At 40.8% G+C, this 18,388-nt stretch overlaps 1 protein-coding gene across 1 annotated transcript in view; it reads right to left on the bottom strand.

Annotated features, from left to right (window-relative positions):
* The window catches only part of LOC125412203 (cytochrome P450 2C70), a 35,478-nt gene extending 20,113 nt beyond the window's left edge, over positions 1-15,365 (bottom strand). Inside the window, exons 1-3 of the mRNA XM_048452790.3 lie at positions 15,157-15,365; positions 12,529-12,691; positions 9,545-9,694 (exon numbers count right to left, since the gene is read on the bottom strand). Of these exons, the coding sequence (XP_048308747.3) occupies positions 9,545-9,694; positions 12,529-12,649 (271 nt within the window). The 5' untranslated portion in view covers positions 12,650-12,691; positions 15,157-15,365. The remainder of the gene's footprint in view (positions 1-9,544; positions 9,695-12,528; positions 12,692-15,156) is intronic.
* Positions 15,366-18,388: the final 3,023 nt, after the last annotated feature.

The raw sequence follows: 18,388 nt of genomic DNA, 5'->3' as shown, positions 1-18,388 counted from the left end.
CCAAGTGTTAGTGGTGTTCTTAAAAACATTTAGATACTGAAGTTCTAAAGCCATATATATCTTCCAACCCTGACTCCATCCCCTTCTACCTGGTCTCCTGCCCACACTTTCTCCATACCCCAAACTTACATGCGTACACCCACTTATGCACTGAGATTTCTTCTGAGGCAGCTCCATCATTTCATATTTTCCCATGTGAATCATTGCTCCTGACACATTAGATAATTTGGTCACCTTTTAATGCTTTTTAAAAAGTTGTTGAGAGCCTGCTCTGCTGGCTCCACCCTGCTAACGCCTCCGCCAGCCATCCCAGCTTCCATCCAGAGGGCCATGGGAGGAGTGAGTGTGCTTCGGGCCCACGGCAGGGGCCCGGCGAGGAGGAGCTAGGACTTTCCCCGACCCCATAGACTCCCAGGTCAGCCTGCTCTGCTGGCTCCACCCTGCTAGCGCCCCCGCCAGCCATCCCAGCCTCCAGCCAGTGGGCCATCGGAGGGGTGAGTTTGCTTCAGGACAGCAGCAGGGGCCAGGCGAGGAGGAGCTCGGACTTTCCCCGACCCCATAGACTCCCAGGTCAACCTGCAGTGCTGGTTCCACCCTGCTAAGCTCTCCCGCCTGCCATCCCAGCTTCCATCCAGGTACAAATTTCTATATTTCTCCCCTCCCACTGGGGCCATAAAATTTCCCCAGCTCAGCTGCCTTGCACACTGGGCCTGCTCTGTAGGCGCATCCCAGAAAGAGGGAGTGCCTGTGCTTCAATAGCCTGCCTGAGGAAAGGTAGGCATTCTATCAGTGAACTCCCTGCCCAAAAAGGGAACCTGACCCGCTACCAGAAGATCCAATAGAGAGCATTTGAAGGAAGAGATGGGCAGACGCCAAGGCAAGACCTCCTCCAACAATCTGAAAAACAACATGAAAACACCAGATCCCAACGACCCTACAACAGAAGGATTTGAACACTCTAACCCAGATGAAGTGGAAAAAAGTGCCATTATGAAAGCAATAAATAGAGTCCCTTAAACAGGATATGAATAACTCCCTTAAGGAACTGGTCGAGAAGTATAACAAAAAGTTTGAAGAAATGAGTACAGAAATGGATGAGAAATATAACAAAAAGTTTGAAGAAATAAGTAAATCCGTGAATGATACCCTGAGAAACCAAGAAAAAACAATCAAACAAGTAAAGGAAACAGTCCAAGAATTGAAAACTAAAATGGAGGCAATGAAGAAAACACAAAACGAGAACCGGCTGGATATGGAAAACCTAGGTAAATGAGCGGAGACTACAGAATCAAGCATAACCAATAGAATACAAGAGATAGAAGAACGAATCTCAGATTCTGAAGATACCATAGAGAAAATAAATGCTCTGGTCAAAGAAAACAGCAAATTCAACAAATTCTATTCACAAAATATTCAAGAAATCTGGGACACAATAAAAAAACCAAATCTAAGAATAATAGGGATTGAAGAAGGAGAAGAACTGCAGATCAAAGGACCAGAAAATATATTTAACAAAATTATAGAAGAAAACTTTCCCAATCTAAAGAACGATATTCCTATGAAGGTTCAAGAAGCATACAGAACGCCGAATAGACTGGATCAAAAAAAAAAAGTCCCCTCGCCATATAATAATCAAAACACAAAACATCCAGATTAAAGAAAGAATATTAAGAGCTGCAAAGGAAAAAGGTCAAGTGACTTATAAAGGTAAACCTATTAGGCTTACACCAGACTTCTCTATGGAAACCATGAAAGCCAGAAGATCCTGGATAGAGGTATTGCAGAAACTAAGAGGCCACGGATGCAAACCCAGACTACTATACCCAGCCAAGCTATCGTTCACTATCAACGGAGAAAACAAAATATTCCAGGATAAAAATAAATTTAAACAATTCGTAGCCACAAATCCATCCCTACAGAAAGTAATAGAAGGAAAATCGCAACCCAAGGAATCCAACATTGCCATCACTGCCTACAATAACCCAGACATCTAGCGACCCTTCACAACAACAACTCAAAGAAGAGAAACACACAAACTCTACTACACACACACACACACAAATAATAAACAGAATCAACAACCACTGGTCATTAATATCACTTAATATTAATGGACTCAACTCACCTATAAAAAGGCACAGACTTAGAGACTGGATAAGAAAACAGGATCCAACATTCTGCTGTTTACAAGAAACACACCTCAACCACAGAGATAGACATCTACTCAGAGTAAAGGGTTGGGAAAAGGTTTTCCAAGCAAACGGACCTAAGAAACAAGCTGGTGTGGCCATTCTAATATCTAACAAAATTGACATCAAACTAAAATCAATCAGAAGAGATGGAGATGGACATTTCATACTCTTAACAGGAACAATTAATCAGGAGAAAGTCTCAATCCTGAATATCTACGGCCCTAATATAAAAGCACCCACTTATGTAAAAGAAAAACTTTTAGAACTCAAGGCAGTCATCAAACCACACACACTAATAGTAGGAGACTTCAACACACCTCTCTCACCAATGGACAGATCAATCAAACAGAAACTCAACAGAGAAATAAGAGAATTGCTAGAGGTAATGAACCAAATGGACTTAACAGATATCTATAGAACATTCTGCCCAAAAAGGAAAGAATATACCTTCTTCTCTGCAGCTCATGGAACCTTCTCGAAAATTGACCACATACTCGGTAACAAAGCAAACTTACACAGATACAAAAAAATATTAGTAATCACCTGTGTCTTGTCGGATCACCATGGAATAAAGTTAGAACTCAATAACAATTCGAATACCAGAAAGCCTACAAATGTGTGGAAGTTGAACAGTCAACTACTGAATCATCCTTGGGTCAAGGAAGAAATAAAGAAAGAAATTAAAGTCTTCCTTGAATTTAATGAAAATAAAGACACAACATACTCAAACCTATGGGACATAATGAAAGCAGTTCTAAGAGGAAAGTTCATAGCACTAAGTGCCCAATTAAAGAAAACGGAGAAAGCATATATTGGAGACTTAACAGCACACCTAAAAGCTCTGGAAAAAAAAGAAGCAGACTCTCCCAGGAGGAGTAGAAGATTGGAAATAATCACACTGAGGGCTGAAATCAATGAAATAGAAACACAGAAAACAATCCAAAGAATCAATGAAACAAAAAGTTGGTTCTTGGAGAAAATCAACAAGATTGACAAACCCCTAGCCAAACTAATCAAACGGCAGAGAGAGAACACTCAAATTAATAAGATCAGAAATGAAAAGGGGGACATAACAACAGACACAGTGGAAATTCAGAGAATCATTAGATCTTACTACGAGAGTTTATATGCCACAAGTTGGAAAATGTACAAGAAATGGATTGGTTTTTAGATAAATACCATTTACCAACGTTAAATCAAGAGCAAGTGAACAATCTAAATAGACCTGTTAGTCGCGAAGAATTAGAAGCTGTTATCAAAAACCTCCCCACCAAAAAAAGCCCAGGTCCAGATGGTTCCAATGCAGAATTCTACCAGAACTTCCACGAAGAGCTAATACCTATACTCCTTAATGTATTTCACAATATAGAAACAGAAGAATCATTGCCAAACTCTTTTTATGAAGCTACAGTTACCCTGATACCAAAACCACACAAAGACACAACCAAGAAAGAGAATCACAGGCCAATCTCACTCATGAACATTGACGCCAAAATACTCAATAAAATACTGGCAAACCGAATCCAAGAATACATTAGAAAAATTATTCATTATGATCAAGTGGGCTTCATCCCAGAGATGCAGGGCTGGTTCAACATACGCAAATTTATCAATGTAATCCATCATATAAATAAATTGAAAGAAAAAAACCATATGATCATTTCATTGGATGCTGAAAAAGCATTTGACAAAATTCAACACCCCTTTATGATAAAGGTGTTGGAGAGATTGGGTATACGAGGATCATACCTAAATATAATAAAAGCAATATATAGTAAGCCGACAGCTAACATCAAATTGAACGGAGAGAAACTCAAAGCCATTCCACTAAAATCAGGAACACGACAAGGCTGTCCACTCTCTCCATACCTCTTCAATATAGTGTTTGAAGTCCTAGCAATAGCAATAAGACAACATAAGGAGATCAAGGGGATTCGTATTGGAAAGGATGAAGTTAAACTTTCGTTATTTGCTGACGATATGATAGTTTACATAAATGACCCCAAAAACTCTACCAAAGAACTCCTACAGCTGATAAACACCTTTAGTAACGTGGCAGGATACAAGATCAACTCCAAAAAATCAGTGGCCCTCCTATACACAAAGGATAAAGAAGCAGAGAGGGAAATCAGAGAAGCATCACCTTTCATGATAGCCACAAATAACATAAAATATCTTGGGGTTACTCTAACCAAGGAAGTGAAAGACCTATTTGACAAGAACTTTAAGTCTTTGAAGAAAGAAATTGAGGAGGATACCAGAAAATGGAAAGACCTCCCCTGTTCTTGGATTGGGAGAATCAACATAGTAAAAATGGCAATTCTACCAAAAGCAATCTATAGATTCAATGCAATTCCCATCAAAATCCCATCAAACTTCTTCACAGACCTTGAGAGAACAAAAATCAAGTTTATATGGCAAAACAAAAACCCCAGGATAGCCAAAACAATCTTATACAATAAAAGAACTTCTGGAGGCATTACCATCCCTGACTTCAAACTCTATTATAGAGCTACAGTATTGAAAACAGCTTGGTATTGGCATAACAACAGAGAAGTCGACCTATGGAATCGAATAGAAGACCCAGATATTAACCCACAAACTTATGAACACCTAATTTTCGACAAGGGAGCTAAAGGCATACAATGGAAGAAGGAAAGCATCTTTAACAAATGGTGCTGGCATAACTGGATGTCAACCTGTAAAAAAATGAAAGTAGATCCATATCTATCACCATGCACAAAAATCAAGTCCAAATGGATTAAAGACATCAACATTAATCCGTCCACATTGAACCCGATAGAAGAGAAAGTGGGAAGTAGTCTACAAGATATAGGCACAGGAGGCCTCTTCCTAAGTAGGACCCCAGCAGCACAGACAATAAGAGAAACAATGAATAAATGGGATCTACTGAAACTGAGAAGCTTTTGTAAAGCAAAGGACACTGTCAGTAGGACAAAAAGGCTGCCTTCTGACTGGGAGAAGATCTTCACCAACCCCTCATCAGACAAAGGTCTGATCTCCAAAATATACAAAGAACTCAAGAAACTAGGCACTAAAACTCTAATTAACCCAATTAAAAAATGGGGTACTGAACTGAACAGAGAATTCACAACAGATGAACTTCGAATGGCCAAAAGGCACTTAAGGTCATGCTCAACCTCCTTAGCAATCAGGGAAATGCAAATCAAAACCACTTTGATATACCATCTTACACCTGTCAGAATAGCTAAAGTCAAAAACACCAACGATAGCCTATGCTGGAGAGGATGTGGGGTGAGGGGAACACTCATCCATTGTTGGTGGGAATGCAAACTCGTGCAGCCACTGTGGAAATCAGTGTGGCAGTTTCTCAGGAAACTGGGAGTCAACCTCCCTCAGGACCCAGCAATTCCACTCTTGGGAATATACCCTAAAGATTCCCTAACATACTACAAAAGCATTTGTTCTACTATGTTCATAGCAGCACTATTTGTAATAGCCAGAACCTGGAAACAGCCTAGGTACCCCTCAATAGAAGAATGGTTAAAAAAGGTGTGGAACATATACACATTAGAGTTCTACTCAGCGGTAAAAAACAATGACATCTTGAATTTTGCATGCAAATGGATGGAAATAGAAAACGCTTTACTGAGTGAGGTAAGCCAGACCCAAAAAGAGGAACACGGTATGTATTCACTCATAAGTGGATTCTAACCATAATTAAAGGTCTTTGAGCCTATTATTCGTGATCCTAGAGAAGCTAAATAAGAAGATGAACCTGATGAAGATTATTTAGCTATCCACCAGGAGGTAGGAAATAGACAAGAGTCCCAGGTAACCTCTGGTGCATGGGGGGGTGGGAGGGTTGATGGAAGGGGAGAGGGTTAGAGAGAAGGGAGTAGGGGAGGAACGGGGAAAGCTCGGTGGCCTGGGATGGGGGGGGGAGGGAGGAAGGATGAATATGGGATCAGGGAAGAATATATTTCAACTAAGGGAGTCATTTTAGGGTTTACAGGAGACTTGATTATATATGGGATCCCAGGACCAAGGAGAGATCCCCCAGATTGTTCTCTGGACAGAGGAGAGGGTGCCTGAATCGGCCGTGGCCCATAACCATACTGATGAATATTTTGCTTATCACCATAGATCCTTCATCTGGCGAAGGACGGCGATACAGTCGGAGACCCACATTGGAGCATCGGACTGAGCCCCCGGAGGTCCAAATGAGGAGCAGAAGGAGGAAGAACATGAAAAACGAAATCAGTACTGCGAGGGATGCTATCACCCACTGATACAAGGGAACGGATCTAATGAGAGTTTACCAAGGCCAGTTGGACTGGAACTGAACGAGGAGGTGATCTAACCAGATTCTCGGAATTTGGCCGGATTCTCTGACTGTGGCTGGCCCGAAGTCTTTCTGAAAAGTCATTGACTATGATACTGGGACCTGTTTCCTCTGCATATACTGGATTTTGGGGATCCAGTCTGTTTGGACACTCACCTTCCTGGACCTGGAGGGAGGGGGAAGGAACTGGAACTTCCCACAGGGCAGGAAATCCTGACTGCCCTAAGGGACGAAGAGGGAGGAGGAGAGGGAGTGGGGGGAGTGGGAGGGTGTTGGGAAGAGGGGCGGAAATGGAAACTTTTATAATTTAATAAAATTTACAAAAAAAAAATCCATCAAACTTCTTCACAGACCTTGAGAGAACAATAATCAAGTTTATATGGAAAAACAAAAAACCCAGGATAGCCAAAACAATCTTATACAATAAAGGAACTTCTGGAGGCATTACCATCCCTGACTTCAAACTCTATTACAGAGCAACAGTATTGAAAACAGCTTGGTATTGGCATAACAACAGAGAAGTCGACCTATGGAATCGAATAGAAGTCCCGGGTATTAACCCACAAATATATGAACACCTGATATTTGACAAGGGAGCTAAAGGCATACAATGGAAGAAGGAAAGCATCTTTAACAAATGGTGCTGGCATAACTGGATGTCAACCTGTAGAAAAATGAAAATAGAACCATATCTGTCACCATGCACAAAACTCAAGTCCAAATGGATTATAGACCTCAACATTAATCTGATCACATTGAACCTGATAGAAGAGAAAGTGGGAAGTAGTCTACAAGATATAGGCACAGGAGACCAGTTCCTAAGCAGAACCCCAGGAGCTCAGACAATAAGAGAAGCAATGAATAAATGGGACCTCCTGAAACAGGGAAGCTTCTGTAAAGCAAAGGACACCGTCAGTAAGACAAAAAGGCTACCTTCCGACTGGGAGAAGATCTTCACAATTCATTCATCAGACAAAGGTCTGATCTCCAAAATATACAAAGAACTCAAGAAACTAGGCACTAAAACTCTAACTAACCCAATTAAAAAATGGGGTATTGAACTAAACAGAGAATTCACAACAGATGAACTTCGAATGGCCAAAAGGCACTTAAGGTCATGCTCAACCTCCTTAGCGATCAGGGAAATGCAAATCAAAACCACTTTGAGATATCATCTTACACCTGTCAGAATAGCCAAACTCAAAAACACCAATGATAGCCTATGCTGGAGAGGATGTGGAATGAGGGGAATACTCATCCATTGTTGGTGGGAATGCAAACTTGTGCAGCCACTGTGGAAATCAGTGTGGCGGTTTCTCAGGAAACTGGGAGTCAACCTCCCTCAAGACCCAGCAATTCCACTCTTGGGAATATACCCAAGAGATGCCCTATCATACCACAAAAGCATTTGTTCAACTATGTTCATAGCAGCGCTATTTGTAATAGCCAGAACCTGGAAACAACCTAGGTGCCCCTCAATAGAAAAATGGTTAATAAAGGTGTGGAACATATACACATTAGAGTTCTACTCAGCGGTAAAAAATAATGACATCTTGAATTTTGCATGCAAATGGATGGAAATAGAAAACGCCTTACTGAGTGAGGTAAGCCAGACCCAAAAAGAGGAATATGGTATGTATTCACTCATATGTGGATTCTAACCATAATTAAAGGTCTTTGAGCCTATTATTCATGATCCTAGAGAAGCTAAATAAGAAGGTGAACCTGTTGAAAATCATGTAGCTATCTGCCTGGAGATTGGAAATAGACAAGAGTCCCAGGTAACCTCGGGTGAATGGGGGGGTGGGAGGGTTGTTGGAAGGGGAGAGGGTTAGAGAGAAGGGAGTAGGGGAGGAATGGGGAAAGCTAGGTGGACTGGGATGGGGGGAGGGAGGAAGGACGGATATGAGATCAGGGAAGAATATATCTCAATTAAGGGAGTCATTTTAGGGTTTACAGGAGACTTGATTATAAATGGGATCCCAGGTCCAAGGAGAGATCCCCAGACTGTTCTCTAGACAGAGGAGAAGGTGCCTGAACCGGCCTTGGCCTATAATCATACTGATGAATATTTTGCTTATCACCATAGATCCTTCATCTGACGATGGATGGCGATACAGATGGAGACCCACATTGGAGCACCGGACTGAGCCCCCCATGGTCCAAATGAGGGGCAGAGAAAGGAAGAACATGAAAAAAACTCAGGACCGCGAGGGGTGCGATCACCCACTGATATAAGGGTACTGATCTAATGAGAGTTCACCAAGGCCAGTTGGACTGGGACTGAACGAGCATGTGATCCAACCAGATTTTCTGAATGTGGCCGGATTTCTGAGTGTGGCTGGTCCGGAGCCTTTCTGAAAAGCCACTGACAATGACACTGAGACTTGTTTCCTCTGCATATACTGGATTTTTGGGATCCAGTCTGTTCGGATACTCCCCTTCCTGGACCTTGAGGGAGGGGGGAGGAACTTGAACTTCCCACAGGGCTGGAAGCCCTGAATGCTCTTAGGGATGAAGAGGGAGGAGGAGGGGGAGGGAGGAGTGAGAGGGTGTTCGGAGGAGGGGTGGAAATGAAAACTTTCATAATTTAATAAACTTAAAAAATATATAAATAAAAAGTTGTTGAACAACTTTTTTTTCTTCCAGGGCACACAGCTAGTCATGCTTTCCCCCTCCTCGTGCAGGTCGTGTGGTCCTGTTGCTAGATAGAGCTTGCCGATGTAAGGTGAACTCTCAGTGCTGCTTTCAGATCTAATCGAAAAAGCATTTCCTGTTCCTGTAACTTTCTCTCCTTCCAGAACCACATGAAACCAGGAACCATGGATAATACTGAAAGTTAATTGGGCAAAAGCTGGTGAGCCTGGGTCCTGGAAGGCAGGCAGCATAAGTACATCATTTCTTACTGTCCTTATGTGATCAGAGTAACCTTCAATTATACTTCCGACTCCATGACATTTATAAAAAGCCTATTTATAAAACAGTTCGTCTTGCTCATCTAGTAATTCTAGAAATAGATACATACCATTGGTTTTTCTCAGTGCTTCCAATAGATAAGAGATTTCCTCCTGAATTCGGTCTTCAATAGTTTTCTTTCCCATTCCCATAGACCGTAAGACCATGAGGGAGAAACGCCGCGTTTGCTTCCATGTTTCCCCATCACTGAAAATGATGCCTGTTAGGAAAAAAAATGTGAATTCTAGTGGAGAGTGTTCATCACAGGAAATAATATCGACTATTGTGCTTGCTTAAATTCTTGCATGTATTGTGTGATCTGTGCATCTAGAAGTTCAACATAAATTCTCTAAATTCAAAATGTGATCAAGGCAAAAGGTAAACCCATAAACATAAACCGGTCAAGGAGGTTTTAGACAACAATACAGGGGAGCCAAAGATCCCTCGTCACTTTTGCCAGCACTCAGTGCTCCAACAGAAGACTGGACAGCTTTATGCCAGGCTCAAAATCAATAACTGATATACAGTTAGTTTCCATTTCTCAGTGTTTCAATTTCTGGCTTCTCTGCTATGAGTTAGTAGAAAATAGCTACATGGTCAGTATAAACCATAATGTGAATATTGAATGCTCCTCCTTTCTTAGGTTATTAAATTGTATTATACTATGCCCTCCTAATCTTGAGCAGCAAGCCAGACCTCCTAACCAGCCACGCAACCACGGAAGACAGTATCCCATACTCTACAATGTGTCATGTGAGACTGTAGTGTTTGTTAGGTAAACTATGGTAAGTAGTAAGTACATTTCCAACTTACACTAGTTTTCATTTAGATGGATTGCAGGGATGTAATCTCAATGTGACCTGAGAAACTTCTGAACTTGTTTTAAAAGCATTTCCAATTGATGGAAACAGTATCCTAAGGGAAGACAATGTCTTCCATTCTGAACATTCCTCAGGTACATGAAGCTCCGTATGTAGTGTTGAGGCCTTATGGTTCCCCTCGCCATTCACTTTGGCATATCTATTGGTGACATCCTTTTTCACCTCATGTTTGGGAAGTCATGTTAGTAAGACTTCTGACACTATTAAGAGACACATTCTCAGCAAACTCCCTGGTCCTGTGGCTCTTCCATTCTTTCTATTCTTTCTCCACAGTGTTACCTAGACCTTGGGTGCAGGAATATTTTGTGGATGCTTTCATTAGGACTGGGCTTCACAACCCTGAGTATTGACTAGTTATTCAATAGCAAATGGTTAGCCCTGAAAATATACATACAAGTAACATCATACAGACTTAGCAGGTTATATTTATATATTATATACTTAGGTTATATATATATATATAGGTTATATATATATACGTGTGTGTGTATGTATATATATATATATATATATATATATTCATACAATGACAACTACCAAAAAAGTTAATGAATTTGAAAAAGAACAAGGAGGAGTATATGGGAGGATTTGGAGGGAGAAATTTTGTAATTATATTGTAATAATGTGAAAAATAATTTAAAAGGAAAAGAGTGTTTCCAATATCAGGGCAGTACACAAACACTGAGTCCCTGAGGCACTCTTAGGGGAGTACGGCTGTGCTTTTCTGTCCCTTTGCATTGTATTCAAATATTCCTTATGACTTTTAAAGATAAAGGACTGAATACAAGTCTGGAAATACTCATATTTATACTGGTCCTCACACTATACACACATAAAATCAACTAGATCCATACTCAGACCAGGAGACAGAATATTTGGTGACTAAGATATTTTGTCCCTTTCATTTCTTTTCTCTGTGTCAGTATTTTTATCATTATTCTTTGGCTTTAATATAAAATGAGTACTCTGGAGTCACAAGTTCAAACTTAATACTTCATGGGGACACTGTGTATAAAGTTAATCAATTTTGAAAATGGTTTAAAGATCCCCTATAAACAGCACATATCATTAATGATCACTAGAGGTCAGAAGAGGACCGGAAATGGTGAGAAAAATGAGCCAAATTCGCCAATAGGTGCTGTATCTGTTTGCTGAAATGTCACACCAAATGCAACTTAAACCTAATAATGCATTATAATCAAAATTTACCAAACATAAAGAAAATGAACACATTTACAGGGTGTAGTCAGTAGTTTAGTGTGTCAACTTGACACAAGCTAGAGTTATCAGAGGAAGAGACTCAGTTGAGGGGATGACTCAATGAGATCCAGCTGTAAGGCATTTTCTCAACTAGCAATGCAGGAGGACCCAGTCCATGGTAGGTGGTGCCATCCCTGGGCTGGTGGTTCTGGGTTCTGTAAGAAAGCAGGCTGAGAAAGCCATGAGAAATGAGCCAGCAAGCAACACTACTACACTACTATCCCCCACTCCCTGCCATGGCATCTGCATCGTTCCTGCTTCTAGGATCCTGCCCTGTTCGACTTCCTATCCTGACGTCATTCAACAATGAATAGCAAATTGAAAGTTTAAGTCAAATAAACCCTTTCCTCCCCTACTTACTCTTGGTCATGTTGTAGGAATAGAAACCCTAACTGTAAATCATTTGTTCCGAGTAAAGGAAGCCAGACCCAAAAAAAATAAAAAAATAAAACAACCAGCATTTTTTCTGTTATAGAGTTCTAGAGTGTACATATGTGGCTGCACATATGCATGTGTGAGTATGCACATGTGTGTGTGTTGTGTGTAAGTGTGTCTGTGTGTGTCTGTGTGTAATGAAAGAAGAAAGACTATGAGAGAGGAAGAAGAGATATAGGAGCAGGGGATAAAAAGAGAGACTAAGATGTGAAAGCAGAGATGGGCTATTGGGGAGGAAAAGGGTATCAGTGACAAAGACAAGAACGGGGAGAGCAGTGGGCAGATGACAAATCAGAAAGAACAGAGGTGTCACAAATATGATATAAGGAAATGATTTTCCTGTGCTATATTTAAATTGTTTTCAATTTTTACAAATAACTCATGAATTTATAAATATTTTTGACTTCTCAGTTTCCTTGTCTTTGCAAGTTTATTGCTGCATGTGTAGACCTGAATGTGCCCCAACACAGAGCCATACCTAACCCTTCGTTGACTTGACTGATTATTGACGATTGTGTTTTGCCAGAAAACTCATCTCCCCGGTCAATCAGAGCTTCCTTCAATGGTTCGTATCCATACAGCACCACCGTGGGTTTCATGCCCAGATACACGGTGAACACAGGGCCATATTCTTTTGATAGCTGGAAACAGAGTATAGGTGGTCAGTGAAGAAATAGTTTCATTCATGAATGAAGATACATTTTAATATTCACATGTTCATTGACTTTAGACCCAATAGTCTAATAACAAATGACAGTTAACAGCCATTATCACTAGGCTCTTGCTGACATTGCTGTTACTAGTGGTCTTCTATACAACACAGATTGTGAAACATATTTGCTCAAATTTTACTTTATGTTTTCCTGTCAAATCTACATTGCATTAGATTTCTCTTCCAGCCTATTCTTACAATAAACAATGTGTGTCATTCCCGAGTGTGGAACATCTGTACCGCTCACCCCGCTTGTACACTAAAACTCGTCTTCTGTCGTCCGTTCTCCATGTCATCCTTCACGCTGAGGGCTCAGAGTTCTAGCAGAACTGCAAACACAACAGGACAGACATGCCTACTCTCCAGACTGCACCTTCTACAAGACTTTCTACGTTCCAATCACCCTTACAATCAGCTGCATGTACAGAGCATGGTGCCTGAAGTCAAGCTGCGATTCATTACTGTTTAATGTAAACACAGTCAACTAACCTGTGTGGAATCTTTACATATTAAAGAGACAGAAATTAAATCCCAGGGGGATTTTAACACTTGCCCCAAGCTATGAGTTAATTCAGAACTCCCAGCCCAGGAAGAAGGAGCTGTGGGGGCAGCGAGTACTCTGGTGACTGACCGTCTCAGGCAAAAGATAGCAGCTTTCCAGTCACTCCTTCAGGTTTCAGAGAATGGCTGCCATGTGGATCAATGACAGAGCAGTCAGTGATTCATTATCCAGAAAATATGGTAGGAACTCTCAGAATTCCTGAATTCTTAGTTACGTCCTTGATTTCAAATCAATCTATTCTCTAGGAAAATGTTGACTTGAGAACTTAAAAATCAACAGGTTTTTGTAGCTGAACACATTTCCAGCTGCACTGCACTTCAACAGAGAATATTTGCTGTACTGAAGAGGACCTTGGAGAGTACATGAACACTGACTCTTCTGCTCCTGACAGCATCACAGAGCAACTCCTGGATCCCATTTCCTTCTAGCTCTCAGTAGAACACAGAGTTAGGAGCTGACTTGAGTTTCCATTGAAAATTTTGTTTTCGGGGGCTGGAGAGATAGATCAGCAGTTAAGAGCATTGCCCGCTCTTCCAAAGGTCCTGAGTTTAATTCCCAGCAACCACATGGTAGCTCACAACCATCTGTAATGAGGTCTGGTGCCCTCTTCTGGACTTCAGGCATACATGCAGACAAATATTGTTTACATAATAAATAAATATTTTAAAAAAAAAGAAAGAAGATTTTGTTTTCATTCTTTGCCTAGAGAGATGGCTCCATGTATAAAGGACTTGCTGTGCTCACATAAAGTCAGGCACAGTCAAGCACACACGCAATCCAATCTCTCCCACAAGAAGGGAGACAGACAGGAGAATCCCCAGAAGCTCACAGCCAACCGGCCTGAGATCCACAGCAGTGACTGGCAAAGGCACTGTCTCAAATAACGTAGCAAGCAGGACAGGCATTCAAGATTGTCCTCTGACTGCCACATGATCACTGTGGCACATGTGTGCCCACACTCACACATATGCACACGCACACACATACATGTATACGCATCAGACACATATTCACTCTTCACTTGCGTCTGATGGGTAACTAAAACCAAGATAAACCCTAACATCTCTGTCTTCAGCTCATACCTGTCTCCATGACCTTAAATTGTGATTCAGTTACTGTTGGACTCTGAGTGTAGGCTCGGTAAGCACTCAAGGGTTTATATGAAGTGGCCAATCCTCCTACTTCAGTGTTGAAGCCATTGACATGATTCAAGGCTCTTCAACCTCACAGTTTCTGTTAGAGCCTCTATAACACCCTACGAGCCATCCAGAATTATCCTAAACCACCAAAATTAACAGAGCTCTGTAGGCAGCTCACTCTATGAAGGAGATACCTCCAAAAAGGGTAGTTATATTATGGGAACTATAGTACTCCTTCCAGAAAACCAGGAGATTGCCCGTGACCAGTTGAACAACTTCCTGAACACAAATTGAAATCAGTTTCCTCAGTGCCAAATGAGCATTGTCCTCTACCCTCAAGGACCAGAAAATTCTTCAACACTGATAAATTTTGAAAACTGTGCTATGCAAACTCCTCAAGTCTTGTTTTTGTTTTTTCACATGCAAAACCCCTCAAGATTGTCAACACAAAGAAAACCTCTGAATTTCTCTCTTTCAGAGTGGCCACAGTAATAGTAAAATATCTTTCCTTGCTATGCAGTTAACTTCTGTTAAGACAAGTGGCTAAGACTATTAAGTTGGGACCCCAAGTGTCAGGGTTTTCTTCTTTAACCCTGGTAACATCTCCATGGAGTCTAGGATCACATTTTATCTGTGATGAGGATGTATAATTCACTCATTGAAAACCACTGAAAGGAAGCTAATCACTCTTACCGTCCTCAGAGATTTGTTGATATTTTTAACATCCACTTGCAAAATATTTCCAACAATTGGAAGAGGAGTGGGTCCAGGTGGGAGCTTTCCTTTGCTCCGGTGCTGATTCCATAGGAAAAAAAAAGATCAAACAAGATAGGCAAATCCCCAAAATGGTAAAAAGAGCCATTAGCTCACATTGAACAAATGCACTGGGAAGTTTGCTCTCCAAGAGCCTATAAATGCAGCTCCAAAAAGGACACAGTATTTGCACTGGGGGAGGGACCTCTCTCTTTAGTACACTTTAGTCTGTATAAACAAAACCGCCCATTTCCTAACACTTTTCTGTGTTTGCCATTTCATTTTAACACAACACTCCCTTCTTTAAACTGTGTTATAGATGGCTATTTTTTTCTTTTTATTCATTCATCTCTTATACAATACATTCTGACGACAGCCTCCCCTCCCTCTACTCTTCCTAGTGCCCACCCCCACCTTCCTTTCCCCTCCCCCAGATTTACTACTTCACCGTTTCCTTTCAGAAAAGAACAGGCTTCCCAGGGATAGCAACTGAACACAGCATAAAAAGAATAAGATGGGCACAAACTCTCATACCAAGTCTGGACAGGGCAACTCAGCAGGAGGAAAAGGGTCCCAAGAGCTGGTGAAAGAATCATGCTTCAGTCTCTATGAGCCCTGCTTAGTTGGTTCTGTAGGCCTTATTCTCCCTGCATCTTCAACCCCTCTTCCCCTACAATACTTTCTTCACATCTTCCTCAGATATCCCCAAAATCTACCTAATGTTTGGCTGTGGGTCTACACATCTGCTCCTAGTAGTAGCTGAGGAAGCCTCTCTGGTGATTATTGGGCTAGGCACTGATCTATAAGTAACATTTAAAAATCATTTTATTGGCTTTTCTTTTTTTTTTTGGCCAGTCGTGTTTGTTTCTTCTCTAGATCTCTGGGCTGTCCAGCTTCCAGTTCCTGATAATTTAAGCGGTGTCAGACAAGGGGTCCCTCTCCTGGGGTGGGTATTCAATGAGATTAGTCATTGGTTGACCACTCCCACAAACTCTGTGCCACCATTGCTCCACGATATCTTGCAGACAGGACATATTGTAGGTCAAAGATTGTGAGTTAATGTTCCAATCCCACTACTTGAAGCCTTGCCTTGAAGATTACTGGTCCATATCCTCCACTACTAGGAGTCCTTGCTATAGTCCCCTCATAAGTTTCAGGAAGTTTCCACTCACTAGGGTTTCATATCACCCCTCAAATGACCCCTAATTCCAATCATATCTCCCCATACTCTCTCCCTCTATCATTCCATTTCCCCCCCCCCACCTAATCCCATGGATGGCTATATTTTAACATTAAGATTAAATACTATTTGTTACTTTCCTGGCAAGAGTGAAGATTCTCTACACAGAGATGCATGTGGCCCTCCATGTAATCAACAGACCATTAAAACCATGATCTGCAAAATATTAGAATATCACAAGGAACTTCAGTCTAGAAGAAGGGAAAAGATGAAGTCCTGGGTATCAACTTTGCATTCCAAGAGCTTGTCTTTATGAATAAGAACTCTTAGAAGATCATTGAACTACAAAAGCTGATTAACGGATTAGAATAAGGATGCTGCAAATCAGAGCCAAATTACTTTAGAATACCTTTAATCCCTTTAATAGACATTTACTGCCTTATTCTGTCTGAGACCTAACAAATTTGTGATTAATAGATAAATCATTTGGATGTAGAAACATATACTCTAACTTCTATCAATCATTATGCCAAGAATGTCATCAGACTGTGTCTGAGACCTACTGTGTAGGTTAAGATTTTCCCATTTTTTGGAGCCCATCTATTTGAGACACTCATCAATGTACTTGAAACATGTCTTGATTTATGATTTTCTTTGGTCTGTTACTGTAAAAATTCATGGAAGTAGAACCACATGGAGACTTGCCATTTGACAAAGCCCCTGTCACTCATATTTGGCCCTAGAATAATGTCTCTTTTTCCTGTGAAAATTAAGAGTAAAGAACTGTGTCTTTCCTGATGACCAATGTGGGGCCTCAAAAGAATGGCCTGCTCTTCCCAAAAGGACTCAACTGCACTGGCACCAGACACCATTACAATAAATCCCCTGTTGCCAGCTATATAGTATTATCTTCTTGTTTAGAAGTTTGTGAGTCCTTTCTGGGAGCTGGTTCCTCCTTAGATTTGGGCATTAGTCCAGTGATGTGCTTTGAGCTGTGATTTTGTAGGATCCTTTTCTTTGGGATGCTTGTTTTGCTAACAAAGCAATTGTTTAAAATTTCTGCTTTGTGTGCTTCCAGAGCATTTTGACTTCTGAGTGTTCTGTTTGTTTTCAGTGTCATTGGCTCTTGGAACTTTGTAGAGATTCTGGTTTCTGTTTGGTTTATCTTGATTTCATGCGTTCAGTGTTTGATTTGCTCATTGCCCTTTGTCTCCTGATGCTCTTCAAACATCTATTTCTGCATTCCTGCCCATGATTTCTTGACACCAGGTTCCCTTCCACTTCAGAATTTCTTAAGCGTCTGATAAGAAACATCCCTAAAATATGAGGCACCAATCCAACAGGGTAATGAGTAGCTGCTAGATGAACATGAAATATACAGAATCTTCATATATACAAATCCTCATAGTGAATCCAACAAAACACAATTAGTGTTCTCAGCCTAGAAAGAACTTCAGTGTCTTGTCCCAGAACACACAGAGGAGTTTGGCCATGCTCATGTCCCTGTAAAACACGAAGGATTACCAATGATACTACAGGAGGGAATGATACTGGGATGATAGCTGAGAAAGTCTCAAAGGTTAATCCCATAAGACTGAACCCTGAAGCATGTTCCATACCTAGCATAGAAAAATTTTCAGTTTTATAGGAGGAAATGGGAGACACATATTTGAAGAAGGAGGAAATGTTCACATATATTCACCATCAGGAACTCCGACCAGTGGTATGTGTCATGACTATGGATTTTCTTCTTACAAGTATATGAAAAAATAGAGAGCTGTAACCAAATATAATAAATAGCCTATAGTTCCCTCTATGGGGAATATATTTGATGCTCCAAAATTGATACTTTTGTGTGCAAGCCTGGAAGTCCTATAGAATAAAGCAAATGATAACAAAAGGATAGCCTTCTTTAACTGGAATTTAGAAACATCTAAGAGAAAAAAATGATAAAATTCATAACTCTCAAGAAGTAAATCAGTTGTGAATAAG

Source organism: Myodes glareolus, chromosome 7 (assembly GCF_982192425.1).
Source record: "Myodes glareolus chromosome 7, mMyoGla1.1, whole genome shotgun sequence".
NCBI lineage: Eukaryota > Metazoa > Chordata > Mammalia > Rodentia > Cricetidae > Myodes > Myodes glareolus.
Note: the sequence above shows the minus strand (reverse complement) of the source record. Positions and strands in the feature narration are given on the sequence as shown.